The sequence below is a fragment of the Corvus cornix genome, chromosome 7, assembly GCF_000738735.6.
Source record: "Corvus cornix cornix isolate S_Up_H32 chromosome 7, ASM73873v5, whole genome shotgun sequence".
NCBI classification, from domain to species: Eukaryota; Metazoa; Chordata; class Aves; order Passeriformes; family Corvidae; genus Corvus; species Corvus cornix.
The window spans coordinates 28,640,472-28,656,137 of NC_046337.1; the positions used below are offsets into that span (position 1 = coordinate 28,640,472).

At 36.5% G+C, this 15,666-nt stretch overlaps 1 protein-coding gene across 2 annotated transcripts in view; it reads left to right on the forward strand.

Annotated features, from left to right (window-relative positions):
- The first annotated feature begins 1,161 nt into the window (after positions 1–1,161).
- RFTN2 (raftlin family member 2) overlaps positions 1,162–15,666 on the forward strand; it is a 31,806-nt gene continuing 17,301 nt past the window's right edge. The window contains exons 1-6 of one of the 2 annotated variants that reach the window (XM_010406571.4): positions 1,162–1,284; positions 1,671–1,875; positions 6,774–6,957; positions 8,852–8,963; positions 10,908–11,220; positions 14,139–14,339. In XM_010406571.4, the coding sequence (XP_010404873.1) occupies positions 1,737–1,875; positions 6,774–6,957; positions 8,852–8,963; positions 10,908–11,220; positions 14,139–14,339 (949 nt within the window). In that variant the 5' untranslated portion in view covers positions 1,162–1,284; positions 1,671–1,736. Of the gene's footprint in view, positions 1,285–1,360; positions 1,876–6,773; positions 6,958–8,851; positions 8,964–10,907; positions 11,221–14,138; positions 14,340–15,666 lie in introns of those variants that run through there. The other variant, XM_039554672.1, reaches the window with a different exon arrangement.

Consider the following 15,666-nt stretch of genomic DNA (forward strand, 5'->3'; position numbering starts at 1 on the left):
GTAGTGTTTGGGAGCAATTTCTGTGTAAGAGGACATGCAGCAAGATGAATTCTGCGTATTTGATACGTCTTCCTAGGTTTTAATCAAGAAGACAACACTTGAGGACTTCCTTTGTTTTAGCACTCAGGAGCTTGTTTTAAATAATAACAGCAATTATAATTACAGCTTCAGTTCTAGTCTCTGCACTAAGTGACTTTTAAATTTTTTTCCAGAATTAAGTGACTTCAAGCTATAATACATATTTCAAAGGGTTGTAGTTTCTAGACTTATCATTCCTGGTAAGTTGCTTAAATAAAGTTTGATCAGTTTGCTTGCAGTAGAACAGAAACCCACAAATAGTTAATGCCTAACTTGGTGCTATTTATTAGAGAAAATATTAGCATTTTTAATAAGGTATATTTATTTCAGTGAGAAAAAAGCAGAAAAGCCTTTTGAATTTAAATGTGCAGGTCATATAATCTAAAATGGTGTTATGAATCTTTGGTTTTCTCTGGATGACTCTTTAATTTCTTTAGATGTAGTCTCAAAAGAAAAAGGCAAATTTCTAACAGTTTGTCCTGGGAGTAGCAGAGCTTTAGAAAATAACTGTGTTCCTTTTTTTTTTGCCATACATTATTGTGGCCTGCATCAGGTATAATACAGTTACAAGTGACTTGCAATAGTTAATAGAAGAGTATTGAGAGCTCTTAAAATTATACTGAATTATTAGGACCTAAAGAAAAGTTTACATAGAAAGCAGTGTTGAAAGTCTGTGGCTGTACCAACTTAGGTCAGTTTAATAGAGGAGAAAAATATTTTGTTTGTTCAATATCCAGGAGTAATGGAAAATGAAGTTTTGTAACTTTATTCTTATATAGTGTTGAAAAAGTCTTTCCCATTTGAAATGAAGAATATTTCAGTGTAATTTTTTTGGTTTTTTTCCAAAACCAGTTACATAAGTTAATTTTCATGATGAAGATTCTTATTGATTTTTCTGGATGGGAAATTACTACATATTTTTATGCTATTACACTGTGTTCGTGTTGGTGGTTTTTTCCTCTGCAATAAAGTCCCTGTAGAAAGGAAATAGGAGCCAACTCTGAAATCTAAAATAAGGACCAAACAGCTTTTCATTTGCCTTTCTACCCTTTGAGATGCCAGAAGCAATTTCCTCTTGAAGCTGACTTCCTTTCTGGAAGTGATTTTTTGTCTCCAACCATGTTGAGGCTCTTTTCTCATTCTTTCATTCTGACTAACTTGCTTTTTTTCTCTCTGACTTTCTACTGCCGTTGGGAACTTCTGGAGGTAAGTAATGACAGACAAGTTTCTCGCTAACTTTCTTTTTCAGTTCTTCTTCCCCCCTTGCCCCCCCTCACCCGGTCAGTCTAGAAGGACAAACAAAGCACTATTGGTGTCCTCTGCAAGAGAGCACTGATAGGGGCTGGCTGTAAATTGACGTGGCATGGAAAATCTCTGCTAGTTTGGAGCAGCTCTAATGTTGCTGCAAAATCAAGCCTACTCTTAACCAAGTTTGTAGCTTGAAATCATCACGAGCTTACTGCTTCTATATTAAAAATGAATGGAAAGTACCTTTGCTTTTTGGTTTGGGAACTGGACTTTTTCTCTGTTTGGATTTACAGATAATAGAAAAAATCAAGGGGAATTATTTGGTTCCTTTTTTTTTCCTGTAGTAAGAGCGACAGATCTTGCTGCTCCCCCCACCTTTTCCTGCGACTTAATCATTTGCAGATCTTGCCATGGGGTGCGGACTGAGAAAGCTGGAAGACCCAGATGATAGCAGCCCTGGAAAAATCTTTTCTACACTGAAGAGACCACAAGTTGAAACAAAGACGGATTCTGCTTATGAATATGTATTGCTGGATTTTACTGTAGAAGGTATTTTTTTTATGCTGTATCTTTACTATTTTGAAATGAGAAGGAACAGGATTTAACTTAGTTTTGTCTTGTTTGACTTACAGTAAATCTTAGGCACTTTTATCAAAGCTAGCCAAAATGTAAGACTTTTATTTTGAAACACAAATCATGACGAAGGTTCTTACTTGTATAAAATTACAATGGAAACTGCTGAAGTATTTTTAACAACCAAACCCTCCAAATTATACAACTGTCCTCTTTAAGGAAGCTGGCTAAAAGCTGTTAGAGAGTTTTCCTAGTTTCCTGGGAGTCAGATACTGCCATCCGTACTCACTTTGAATAATGGTTGTCTGAATTCAGTGTGACGGTTCAGAAAATACACTGTGCCTGAGCCTTAATTGAATAACAATCTTTTAAATGCACTCAACTTCCGAAAACAGGCTGTCATTGTCCTTGTTACTTTATGCAGAAGTAAGCCTGTTCCTTAGTTGTATATCAGGAGTAACTTCCCCTCTTATGCCCACCACAGTCTCTTGGTAGATGTTTCTGTAAGAGTCTGAGTTTCGGCTTACTATTTTTTCCAAATGCTTTACTTGTAGTTGTTGAATAGTCTTTTGAAATTGTGACTGAAATGAAACAGAATCTGTATGCATAGCAAGAGGCAGACAGTGCTCTGTGGGATACTTCCTTCCCGAGGGTGTCCCATCTCTAACAGAGCAACTCCCTGTTCCACAAAGTTGAAAACATAAACAAGCCCAGATGGCTGCCCTCAGAGAACAGACAGCTCAGTTTTACAGTCACTTTATAGTAACTTGCATTTTGTAACAACCCAATCTACTGGAAATGCTTAATAACAGGGATTTGAAGTAAATGCTGTTACTAGAAGGGTTGGATAAAGGGAGACAGTGTAAGTGCAGATCTTACTGCAATTACAGGAACTTTTTCATAAACAAAACTTGGCTTCTGATTGCTTTTAACTCTTATAATACTTTTATCTAAAATACAGGAGTCTTTTTTTAAAAAAACTGCAAGATACTAATAGAAGATAGATCTCCAGTACTATAATGTAGCAGAATGTAACTGTGTTCTGTTTATTTACACAAAGTTTCTTACTGGCTTGTTCCTTTTGAGGAAACAAAACTAATGAGTAAGTAATAGTGGTAAGACGTTGGAAATAGAGCTAGGCTGCCTAAGGCGTACATGGATTGCCTATTAATCCACTGATAGAAAGGATAAATTTTTTGGAAGCTGAAGAGCGTTTAGTGTTCTTAAATAGCCTCTCTTCTGGATAGTTTTGCTGTGTTTTCAAGTTAGTTTCTAGAAGTGCTGTATAAATTATTTGTTGTAAAGGAGGTTGTGACTTTTTAAGTAAAAGCCCATCAAAAAAGTGCAAATAAAGGTGTATCTGTTTTAATAACCTAGCAGTACAGCGGTAAAGATTAATTTTCTCCTGTTTTATCTGATATTCAGAATTGCTTCACTTCAGTGGAATTATGAATGTTAAATAACAGTTCCAGATAACAGCCTAACTCTTCTTTAGGCTTCTCACTGGAAGTAAGGGGATTTGTAAACACAGATGTCTTTCTGTTGACTGGTTCTAGCTATGCCTATGTATGACCTTAAAATATTTTTTCTTTGAAGTCTCTCTTTTTTAGAGCTAAGATGAATACAGAAATAAAACATGGTGTGTATATATACTGTCTTGGAGGCATTTTTAAATTCTGATTGTTTCTGAAATGTGGGAATTGGCTAAAGCAGTGTAGACAATATATTGAGCTTTTGTCCTTTTTTTCTTCTATTTCAGTTAACTCGCTCATGTACTTGTTGCTATTTGAATATCCTTTGGCTAAATGAAAATGAGACCCCTTTATCACTGCAGACCAAAGTTTTTGCTCTGCTGTCAAGTTGTGCCATATCTTTATGGCATTCGTTCTGCTGTGCCACTTTCCAGAGCAAGGTCTTCCCCTACATAGATTTGTATGCCCAAGTGATTTCTTGCCACTGGATCTTGCATCAAGTGAAACAGAAAATCTGCACTTAATATTTTAAGATCTTACGGTAAACTATGTCCTGCATCAAGATAAAAGTATAGCAAGCATCAGTGTGTTACTTCAATTCAATATGCCTTATTCTGTGCTTTATCAGGTATATGCAATGTGAAGTTGAAATGAGCCTGCTGGGGAAACTTTCAGCAGTCTGTGATCTTCTCCCAAGCCATGATGCAGATTAGGTCAACCATGCTGCAGTCTAAATTTGCTGGCTGCAGTCCCTGTGCATCTTAACTAGTTATTAGCTGTGCACTGAACCTTGGCTTCTCTCCTTCTGGTCCCCAAAATGCTCCCATCCCTACTGTAAAAATTAGCTTTGAATTCCATGGAGGATGATCTCCATCAGGAGAATCCCAAACAAGAAAATTGCAGCCAATCTTTTATTTTGGTATAACTGAATAGTACAAAGAAAAGGGAGCAGTGGACTCTGAAGTATAGTTTTAAATGCCTGTCAGTGACTGTAAATTCCAAGGTCTCAGGCATGAGGCATATCCCAATAACAAAACCAGCTGCTATTCTTTTAAGTCAGTTTACCCAAAAAGTAGTGATAGTTTATATATTTCTACTAAGCAGAATGCTTATGCTTTATCCACAACCCTCATATTAGGGAGAAAAATAAATACTGATGCAGCCTACTAAGGTGACATGCTGTCAAGTTCTTGTCACTCTGAGTACCAATATGAATAAGTATGAAATAGCTGTTTTGTCATCATCTTCAGTATCCTGCATCTGAGGCTTACTATGCAGCTAGAAAGTTGGCTGGAGTTGCTATTGCTACACTATTTTGGCTACCTGTTGAGAGCACATCAGAAAGGAATTTTTTTTTGATGAAAAAGGGTTAAAGAAATTTGTAAAATCAGTGAAGTCATGATCCTATTGCATCATTCCTGCTTTTTTGGCTTGTGGGCTATGGAGCAGTTATTTCTCAATACATGTATCTCCTGGATTTTCAATGAGTGGAATCATGGGATGGAGGTATTACTAAGGGCAAGACATCTGTTTACAGAAGGGGAGCTGTGATATACTGTCGTCTTGAAAAAAGTGCAACAGCCCTGTTCTTATGACTGAGAATTACTGACAGTTTAGTTTAATATGTTGAATTTTCTGGTTAACAGCAATAAACCATCAGTATGTATGTTGGTGATAATTTTTGGTAGTGTGCATTTCCTACAGTATAAATTATTCTGGTTCCTCTTGCTGGCTTTTCTTTTAAGGCTCTTACAGTGACAAGCAAAGTAGATCTCTGTTCCTTTGTCCCTTTTGTAGAAATTGGTATTAAAAAGCATTTGAGTGTTGTAAAATATTAGTTTCTGATGGTTTGTGGGGTTTTTGTGGTCTTTTTTTTAAAGCCCTCCGTAAGTGTATGTATGTCAATATCCTCATTTTATTGTGAGAAAGCAGTATAGAGAGGTTTTACAGAACACCACTCATGAACCAGAGGAGTTCTAATTCAGTTTATTAGAATAAAACATTTGAGCAAACTAAAGAGTCATATCTCCAGTTGATGATTGTTTAAAACAGTAGGATAGACAAACTTTGTGACTTGCTATGTCTTAGGTCCTGAAATTCCTTGCTGATTGCCAACCTGCACTATATGTAGACAAGAGAAGGTAGGAACATGAAATTAACTCAGCAAAGTTATGAGAGATTTATGTAATTGCACTTACTATTTTTATATACTTTTTAAATTACAGAATCAAAGGAGAATTAGTGTATTTCATTATTTTCAGTTGTATGGTAGGAAAGGGAATGTTCAGGGCAGCACGTTAAGGTTGTATGTATCTTGGAAAAAGTGTCATGAGGTCACTTAAATTTGATTGAGGCATCCTTTAATGCAGATAAGCACTGGTCTTAATGCATGGGAAGTCCTGCAAAGAGGGACCCATCAGAATACAGACAAGTAGGCTGCTTGGAGCAGAGGTCACCAGTAGACCAGCAGGTTTCAAGCCAAGCTGTTTTGTTATCAGAGCTCATAACTGCAAAGGATTAAAGCTTTGGCAAATCTGTGCTGGCATAATTACTCTTCTGCTACTGTTTGTGTATGAGTATTGATTTCCTGCTTTCTGAGAGCATTTACAGTTCCAGTTGTACTTGAGAGGAACAGGAATTACTGACCCATCAGACTGACTGTAGCAGAATATATCGTCTCTTACCAATGCGGAATCTTCCTTTCCTCTCTGGAAAAGCTGTGGATCATTCAAAAAAAGGTTGTCCAAGAAGTTTTCCCTTTATCTCTGTAGTTTTCCCTAACAGCAGTGTATTGTCCAGGTGCTGCCTATTGATGCAAAATGCCTGCACATGCTGAGAGAGACCCTCCTTAGAAATCGGTGACACCACAAGCTTACTTAGGTGATATATCCTTATGTCTGTTGGAAAAAGGAACTGGGACTGTCAATATGTCAACTCCACAGATCACTTCTAAGGGGGGAAAAAAATTAATGGAAACAAATAATTGTCGTATGCTTAAATCTGTTACATGGGAATTTACCTCACAACTGGGGTTGAGAGATACTGCTTCAGTATGTTGAAGGCTTTGGGTAGACAAAATAGTTGCTTTGTTAAGTTCAGCCCTATTGTGTGTTTAGATGTTAACATAGCTTTTAAATCAGCTTGGCAGACCTAGATTGAGCAGAAAATGTTGCCAAGTATGTTAAAAATAGATCACACTAAGTTGTAAAAATAGGTACTTGAAGTAGTTGAATAGTGTTGAATCATCTGTGAATCTGCTTTTTCTTGTATAAATACTACTGTAGTTTGTAAATAAATGCCTGGGGATAGGTTTTGTGTGGTTTACTTAAAAGGAACTCACCCAAAACGTTTATGGATGTACACAGTATCATGTGCTTCTCTTCTGCTTTCAATGCTTTTTAGCTTCCTCTAATCCAGAAGTTATCAAGATCAGTTCTGTGCTGGATATAGTATCTCGGGTGGAAGACTATTACAGCAAAGGATATGTTGTAGGAGCTGTTCATCCCATTATGCTGCCAATTGGACGGAGAAGGAGTTTCCCTGCAAGTCACATGTATCGAGTGGTACTTTCACGATTAAAACTAAGGTAACAGTGAAATAATTTGAATACACTGATTCTTTACTTAAGCCATTTGTAAGTGGATTGCTCAACCTGCATAGCTTATTATCAATTTGAAATGAGCACCTCAGATTAGCAAGTTAGTAATGTTTTTAAATGATTCTAAGCACACAACAGGCTAATAATTTTTGCTTTGCCTTAGTAAATGTCCTAACAAAAATCCAAAATGTAATATCATCTGTCTTAGAACTTGCAGCAAATAAAAGATTAATCAAAATACTAGGAGAGTAATAAGCTGTTTTAAACTAACTCATGTCTGCTTTTTCTTGGTTTTCAAAACTTTTGTCTCTTCCCAGGGGAAAATTACATAGTTTGTGAATTAATTTGTCAGGGATAGTTTGGGGTTTTTTCTTAAGAAGGAAATAATCATTCTGGATCAGAGATCATACAAAAGCTTAGTTTTGACACTGAGGGAGAGGTAAGAGCTCATTTTTTGTTCCAGATCCATGGTCTTGTTTATTATTCCTGTTTTAATGCATTGTAATCACTGTGTGACCCTAAAGATGTACAAAACAATGTTACCATTAGTTCCTTGGAATGCAAAGAAGATAACCTTTTGTTCTTATTTTGAGTAACTAGAAAAGTGGATTTCTTACTGCATTAAAAGCTGTCAGGCTTCCCCTTCTCTCCTGAGTCCTTATGTGATGCACAAAGGTTCTTGCCTTTATTTGAGGACTGGAAGGGTGTGAATTGGAAGCTGCCTCGCTGCCACTCCCATAATGCTTTCCTAAAACATTCATTTGAGAGAAATTCTTAAACCTTTTGATTGAACAAGCCTGGTCCAGAGTATTTACTGTTCATACAACTTAACCTTTGTAAGTTCATCTGCAAACAAGGTGAATGCTGTTCATATGGGCAAAAGGTTGAGTAAGAGAGCAAAATGCTTGCTCCGGATCTGAGGCTTTCAAGAGCTGACACTGCCAGCATGCAGCTCCCACAATTTGCCTTGTCCCTGTAGATGTGGCATCCTTTGGATGTTGTTGTTTGAATCTTTAGGCCCTTGAATGATGAGTCTCTGTAGCCTACATGTGAAACTGGTGTAGGTTCCAGTTTCCTTCCCAGGCACTATATGTACCAAGTTTGGTTTTGCTGTAGGGAAATATACCTTCTCCAACTACTGTTTGGAAAGTAACCTTTTATATTTGAATGTATCTCATTGACATTCTTTTCTAAATGAAATGATTGTATGAAGGAAGCATCAAATTAAATCCTGTTATATTATTGGCATACACTAAATATTGTCTGACTAATAGCACAACTGGCTTTAGATAAAACATGAGCACAGTTCTATAACTTTGAGTTTGTCAGCTTAAATATGACAGATTTAAACATTATTTAGCCCCCAGTGTTTTTGCATTGTATTTCTAGTATTTGCCTGTACTGTTTCATTTAACAGCTGCAGCTCTGCTTTAGTTACAAAAACTAAGCAGCAGGATGTTAACAGTGTAAAAGCACCATTTCTATTCATAGGGTGTTTTCTACAAAACTGAACCTACTTTGTGCTTACTAAATTTATAGTTTAAATTGGTGCATTTTGCATCATCAGAGATCTTTGCATTTATTTATTACAAAGAGAGCTGTTTGTCAGTAAAGCTCAGTTTCCAAAGTATCTCTCTGCATGGTCTTCAAATGAAACTCCAGTTAAATATTAGTATTCTTATCCTAGCATTGAAACACACAGTACCTGCCACTTTGTGGAAGTAGAACAAAACACCAAAACCCACTGAGTTCTAAAAAGTATGAAGAAGAATTGTCAGTATTTCATTCATAACTATTCCAAAAGAAAAGAATTCTATATGCAAGCATTTGCTCAAGTTTGCAGCAAACTCCTGACAAAGAGTGCTTTCTTTCTGTGTTCTAGCCAGAAGCATGCAGCACCCAGAGGACAAAGGCACCCCAGGCTGGTGATTGAAGAATGTCCTTTAACATATGAAACACTGACAAATGAAGTAGTGAAAGAACTGCTAGAGAAGGTAATGGGAGTTTTTTTCCAACTTTTCTTCAGATATTTATTTCTTTCATACATGTAAGTTACATTTAGTGGTTGTGGTTTAATTTTGTGTTTATTTTATAGAAGCTACAGAAAACTGTTCTCAAAGTGAGAAAAGTTACTTTTTGTAATGTAGGACTGAGTATCCCTGTAAAGCTTTGGAAGTCTGGCTGCTTACACCACTGAGAGCAGAATCAGGCCCAAGTTCAGTCACTCTTTATAAAATGCTTGTATGATATGTGAAGTTTTATGCTTTTCTGAGTTAAGTACCTGAGAAAAATGGCTTTTTCATTCTTTAACAAAAAGTACAGCATTTATAGGAACTATACTAGATATTTATTTGGCACAGCTTTTGAAAACATTGTATACTTAAAGTAAACTTCTACTGGAATGCAAGTTATAGTTCTGGTTCTTTGTGTTTAACTTCCTCTGCAAAATTGAAGACTTGCTGAAACAGGAAGCTATTGTTATTACAAGAGTTAGTGATGTCTTTTACATTAGTTGCCAAGGAGGGTAGTAGGAGAAAAAGCATATTGGAGATCTTTAATGATCTTTGAAATTTCAAGAGTTGTTTGTTTTCTAAATGGCTTGTTTTGACTTTGTCAGGTGTTTCAAATTTAAAATGAAATTACATTATGCATGTATAATATAGATACCTATTTCCAGGTTGGTGTAGTGTACCAGACAAGGATTAGAAGGAAAAACACACTTGAAATGAGCAGTGATGGAGTCTTGGAAGCATATCTGTTACAGAAGTAGTATGTGAGAATAATTTGATTTTAAAATGCTCTGTTTTAAAAAGACAGAGCAATTAATCCAGTTAAATCTTAGTACTTTTTTTTAAAGGTATGAAACAATAAGACTTTGTGGTGTTTCAGCAAAAACATTATCATATTGCCTGTTTTTCTCTGTTGCTTGTTAAATTTAAAACTGTCTTGGTTGTCCTTGAAGCAGCAGCTCTGTATATATAATCACAGTGATTGGCATATTGTATCACTGCTGTACATAAATAATGGCAGTAGATAGACTGAAGTGTGACTATCATGATACTAAAAAGGGATTCAGTACCATCAGTTGTTTGATTTTTACTCACTCTGCTGATTAGTAGTTTAGGTGAGTAAACTGAATAAAGATCCTTCCCTCTCTGTCCTCACTTAATCCAGTACTTCCCAAGTGATGTCTTCTTTCTGAGCTGAGGCTTCTCTATTTACCTGGGAAGACTTTACTTCACAGGGGAGCTTGTAGCACAAGGTGTCAGTGGGGTCACCTTCCTAAATGGCAGCGCTCCTTAACCCAGGAAGAAAAAATGCCTTCAAGAGCAGACACATCTCACAGGTAGCATAGATGTTACAGTTGTGTGTTGAGACTTCAGTGCAGAGAAAAAGACATCACTGGCTGAAAGAGTTGAGAGGATTTTAATTTGCTTCTAGCTCCCTCCTTTCTCTGCTCATGCACTCTACTTGTCCTCAGTAATAATGAAGCTGAGTAGCCCCCAAGGGAACCAGGGGGTAATGACTCGCAGCACAAGACAGAGATATTTCTATAATTTTGGAGGTCGTTATTTTTAGTATGACTAGCATCACCTATTTAGAGAAATACTATTTATTGCTCTACTATACTGCTTACCAATACAACACAGTAAATAAAATACTTTGGGTTTGTTCTAAATGAAGGACTTTGTATACTCTGAAGTCATTCCCAGTGTTGGCCACCTTTCCTGGCCTGACTCCAAAGACATGCTGGAAAACTTCCATTTACTTTGAAGCAGGGGCAGCATCAAAGGAGAGTCACCCTTCTATAATACAATGTTACGCCTTCTATGTTCTCAGCAGTTTAGTTAAGCAGTTCATGTATGTACAGGTTTTAAAGAAGAAAAAGGTCCATGCAATTCTAAAATGATTCTGCAGCTAAGTTTGTTGTATTGCAGGTTAATGAAGCTGCTAAAAGAGGAAAGAAGTTTGTGGGATTTGTAACACAACATTTTCCTGAGCCTAAAGCCTGTAATGGAACAAGCGCAGATGGAGGTGCAGAGCTGGAATCAACACTGGGCAGAAGAAATAGGGAACACAGAAGAGAAAACTTTGATGAAAACTATAAAAACTGGAATGAAGGGACGTTGAGTGGTCACTCATCTGAGAGTGGGGTAGAGGAGGAAATGCATGGAGAAAGCAGACTGTTAGAGGATTCAGATTTCCAGTTTGGAAAAGACGTCAGCCCTTCTAAACCACGAAAAGGACATGGTAATAAATGCTGCTTGTTTGTTGCAGAAATAAGGTATTTTATTGAGTTGTTGAGGTGTTGGAAAAAATAGAAGAACAGCATTTTCTGTTGTATCAAATACGGCTTTTGGAAGATGCCTCTACATATGCACATGCGTACATATATCTGAAAGAGCTGTCAGTAAAAGAAGCAGAAGGAGAGCTTACCTTTTGCTTTATGTATGTGAGCTGTGGTAATATATTAAAATATTTCACTTTTCATACGGAGTATTATAGATCTACTGTCAGAATTCTAGTTTGCAATTTAAAGAAAGAGAACTACAAACAAACCCCCCCAAAATTGCCCACGGTGTAATTGTGACTTGAAATGTGGTGCAAACAGAAAGGGTTTTTGCTTGATATGTGTATAACAAACATGTGGCACTAAAAATCCTTCCTTTTAGAAGGATGCAATTGTTATAAAATATTTTCTGCAGTGCACATGTAGTTTTACTTACTATTGTATTATAAACATGTAATGATTTCCAAGTATGTTGTGTGATTCCAGTTGTGCCTGTTTCAGAGCTGACAACAAAGAGAGTCCCTTCCAGCTAGAGCCAAAATTCTGCATGCTTCCAGGCAACTCACATAATGTACAGCAAATAAATCCGTTCATAATGGATTCTTTCTGGTTAATGTGCCTTCAAGAAGTGTTCTGAAAGAGATCACTTAAATTAATGCATTGACCATGAAATCAAAGACAATAATTGTTACAAAATGAATTTATTAGAGAGAAGTAAGCATTAGAAGTATGGGAATGAAAAGCATAATTGAAAAAATGCTGGTGCTGTGATAGACAGCTTAGTTGTAGAAGAATGAGATGCTTGGTGTAGTCTGTGTAAAAAACGGCCTGAAACATTGGCTTCTGGTACTGAAACTCTAAGGCCTCCTGGCTGCTAAGAGGAGAAGGTAAAAAGGAAGATGTAATCTAAGTATGAGAACTAATGCAAGACAGTATTGTGTGGAAAGCAGGCAGCATGAAACTTCCATGTCAGGCTGCATTTTGACATAATGGGCTCTTCCCTGATGAGCCGGACATGTTTTAATTGCTCTCAAAAGCAACCTTTTCACTCTCCTGTTAAAGCAGCCTCTCCAGTTTGTAGACTGTGAGAATGACTCTAAGCACTGAGATAATCAATGCTCCTCTTATTTTTAACTCTTGATTAAAAGCAGTTCTCCTACAAGAGAGCCTTTATATCATAATCAGTTAAAGCTTAATTCTTTCCTTACAGCTTGAAATAGTGGGTTTGCTATATATAGCAGAATAGAAGTCCTGCAAGGAAGAAGTGGAAAACTCTTGTTCTGTTCAGGAGCACTGTTTGTGCAGACTGGTGTAACCAGAAAGATAAGCAGCCAGTGCATCCCCTACGTGCAGTGTTCTCAGGAAACTCTTGAAAAAGCTTTGGCAAGGATATGCCAGGCTTCTCTACACTAGTCAGATAGAAAATCACTGGAGTTCATAAGATGAAACTTAACCACCTTTCTTGGTCTATGTTTTATGTAACCATCATTTTGAAAAATCCTGATGTGAATTTTCCAAGGCAGTCTTACATATGTGTAGATATGTACTGCTATGCCAGTGTGCCACTTCCATTTACCTCTGCTCAAAAGAGGCAAAACTGTGTCCAAGTTACAGATTGGGGTTCATGGCGTATGAGTTTTGACTATTATGTTGCTTTTTGAACTATTCTCTTGAATTTTCACTATAATGCATTGCTTGCAGAGGTAAATTTCTGGTAGACATGAGGAATTGAGTAGTTGTATTGGGAAACAATTTTCTTTTTTTCTGAAGAATAAGTGATCTCACTTCAATATGTGGGAAAAGAAATTAAGTTTTGTCAGGATAAACACATCTAATACAAGCACCTGTGAAGGTGATAAAACTGTATGGAAAAGAGTCATCTCTTACTGAAAGTTCAACATTTTGTTCCTAATTTACCTTATTCTGGGCACCTGATGTTACCTGCAGTGGCTGTAGTAACACTTCTCAAAACAGAGAGGGATTCTTCCAGATACTGATTCAGACTACTTGGAGTACAAGTCCTTCTTTGGAATTAATCTCTGTTTCTGGAGCCTAGAAAGTGGGGTCATCTAAGCAAATTCCTTTGTTTTGACAGTGTGAAAACTTCCATGTTTAGAGGTTGGTTTGCATTGATTTAGGCTGCCCAGCAGTATTAGGCAATCTGAGAATATTTCTGGGCAACTGTTTTGTGTTACTTCTCCAAACCAGTGACACGCAAGTGTTTGTAGAACACACATAGTAAGAATTTCATAACTTGCACCAGTGATTTCCTAAAATGCTGTGGATCTATTAACTTTTAATGAGTGCTTGTTTGTGACTGGTTTTGTTACAGTACTGTATTAATACCAAGATAAAAACAAATTGAGGATATGTTGGTTTTGTATCCTTAATTTCCACTGATCATCAGTTACTATGGGAAAATCCCAGTAGGCGACTAATTACACTGGTACTTAGCTTCAGAAAATAATGGGTAAAAATCAGTACAAGGCATTCCTTGTATTTGCAAACTTAGAAAATTGTCTTTAATTTTTATATTTGCAAATATTTGTAGCCAGCAGTTCCTTGAGTGGCAGAAATGAAGCCTGTTTCCGCTGGGTTTTCCTTAGTCCTTGTATGTTTTCTTTATGCAAACCCCAACTACCTGAAGAGTCCAGTGACAGCCCAACTGTAATACCTTCACATTTTCCTCATATCCCAAAGTGTACCTCCCCTCACACCTTGTCCTGAGTGTGTTTAGTTCTTGATCAAAGCCACATCAAGAATCAATTATTAAAACTGTTGTGCAGAATTAGAAAATTATCTTAAAATAAGAGATTAGTAATATTACTAAGTTTGGAGCACTGTCTTTGAGGTTCATTCTTCCTTTTTCTCTCCTTAGACAAGCTCTATACAGTCTTCAATGTTTTTGATGATGATTCTACCTGCTGGACCTACCATGAAGGTGTTTTGTCTATGAAAGTAACAAGAAAGGGGCCAGTTGTTAGTACATTGGAAGCAGACTGGCTAGAATTAACTACATTTTATTATAAACAAGGATTGTCCTTAGTTGATTCTTTTGTACACTGGGACACTTCTAAAGGTGAGTACTGTCCCAGGACATCATGAAGCTTTTGCTTGTTTACACAGAACTGTGTGACTTGAAAGAAATTATCATATTTTGTTTCTTGATGTGAGAGTCAATATGTAAACATGTTCAGATAGATCTGTAACTGCCCAGAAAATAAATTACTCCTGTTTTAGGTATCAGATTCTACAAATTCATAATAGACTAAGTAATTGAAATTTCTGCTTTATCAAACTGACAATTTCCAAAGCAGCAAACTAGTGTAGCTTTATAACAAAATAAACCTTTTGTGCTGGTTCATTTGGTTTGGTTTGGTTTTTCAAGAAAACAATGGGATGAAAAGCATTTAGAACTCTCAAACTCTGTTGCTGATAAAATGTGTAATTGAGAGATTAATTTCCATTTGAACTGAATTTGTCTGAAAGCCAGAAGTTAAAAGTGTGCAAAAAATAGTAGGTAGCTACTGTTGTACAATTACTTGCAAAAAAGTGAAGAAAATGGTAGTACCTAGCATTAGGGGTATGGACCAAGACAAGCTGACATGTTTAGTAAATTCCAAAACAATTAACTATTTTAACTAATAATTAGTAATAATAACTAATAGCAAGCCTAGACTTTATACTTCACTAAGGTGATACTTTGGTTGGATTTGTACCTGTCTTGCTTGTACTAAGTTGCAAGTTGTTTGTGTTCCTTTAGAATTAATTATTGTAGTCCAGTGTAAGCAAGCAAAATACAGGGTTGCAGTGGAGAAAAGTCGTGTCAAATGTTTGTTGAAAATGTCCTGGGGACCTTAAACAGTTTTTGCAATGCTTAGGCTGATTATCAAGTGCAATAGGCAATTAATAATGTATTACAGTGGCTCTCATAAGTCATTTTTTTCTGCTTCTTACATGAATTATATGAGGAGGGTAAAATTACTGTCAGTGTGAGTAGTTGTTGTATTTACTATGTCTTACGCTTTTTTCTGATAATTCTGATTTAAAACAATATGCACTCATTGTCCCCTTTACAAGGCTTGGATTATTGAAGGCCTTAAATGAAGTTTTAAAAAATGTAAAACATAAGATCTTTGCAAGTTAAATTATGATTCTTCAAAAACAAAAACCTGACACTAATGACAGCTCTTCAATTTTCATTGTTCTCCATGGTTTTGAGTGTGAATCACTGTGTTTCTGTAGCTCTGCAGTAAATTTAGTGACTCAGAGGCACATAAGCTCATCAACATAGATTTACTTCTGATGGAATTTGGCAGCTAGTCCCTCTCAAACCGCATATTTTGTGTGCGTGAACAGTCTAATGTCACAGTTTGTGGTAGTCATCTTTTTTGCTCTGAAGCTGT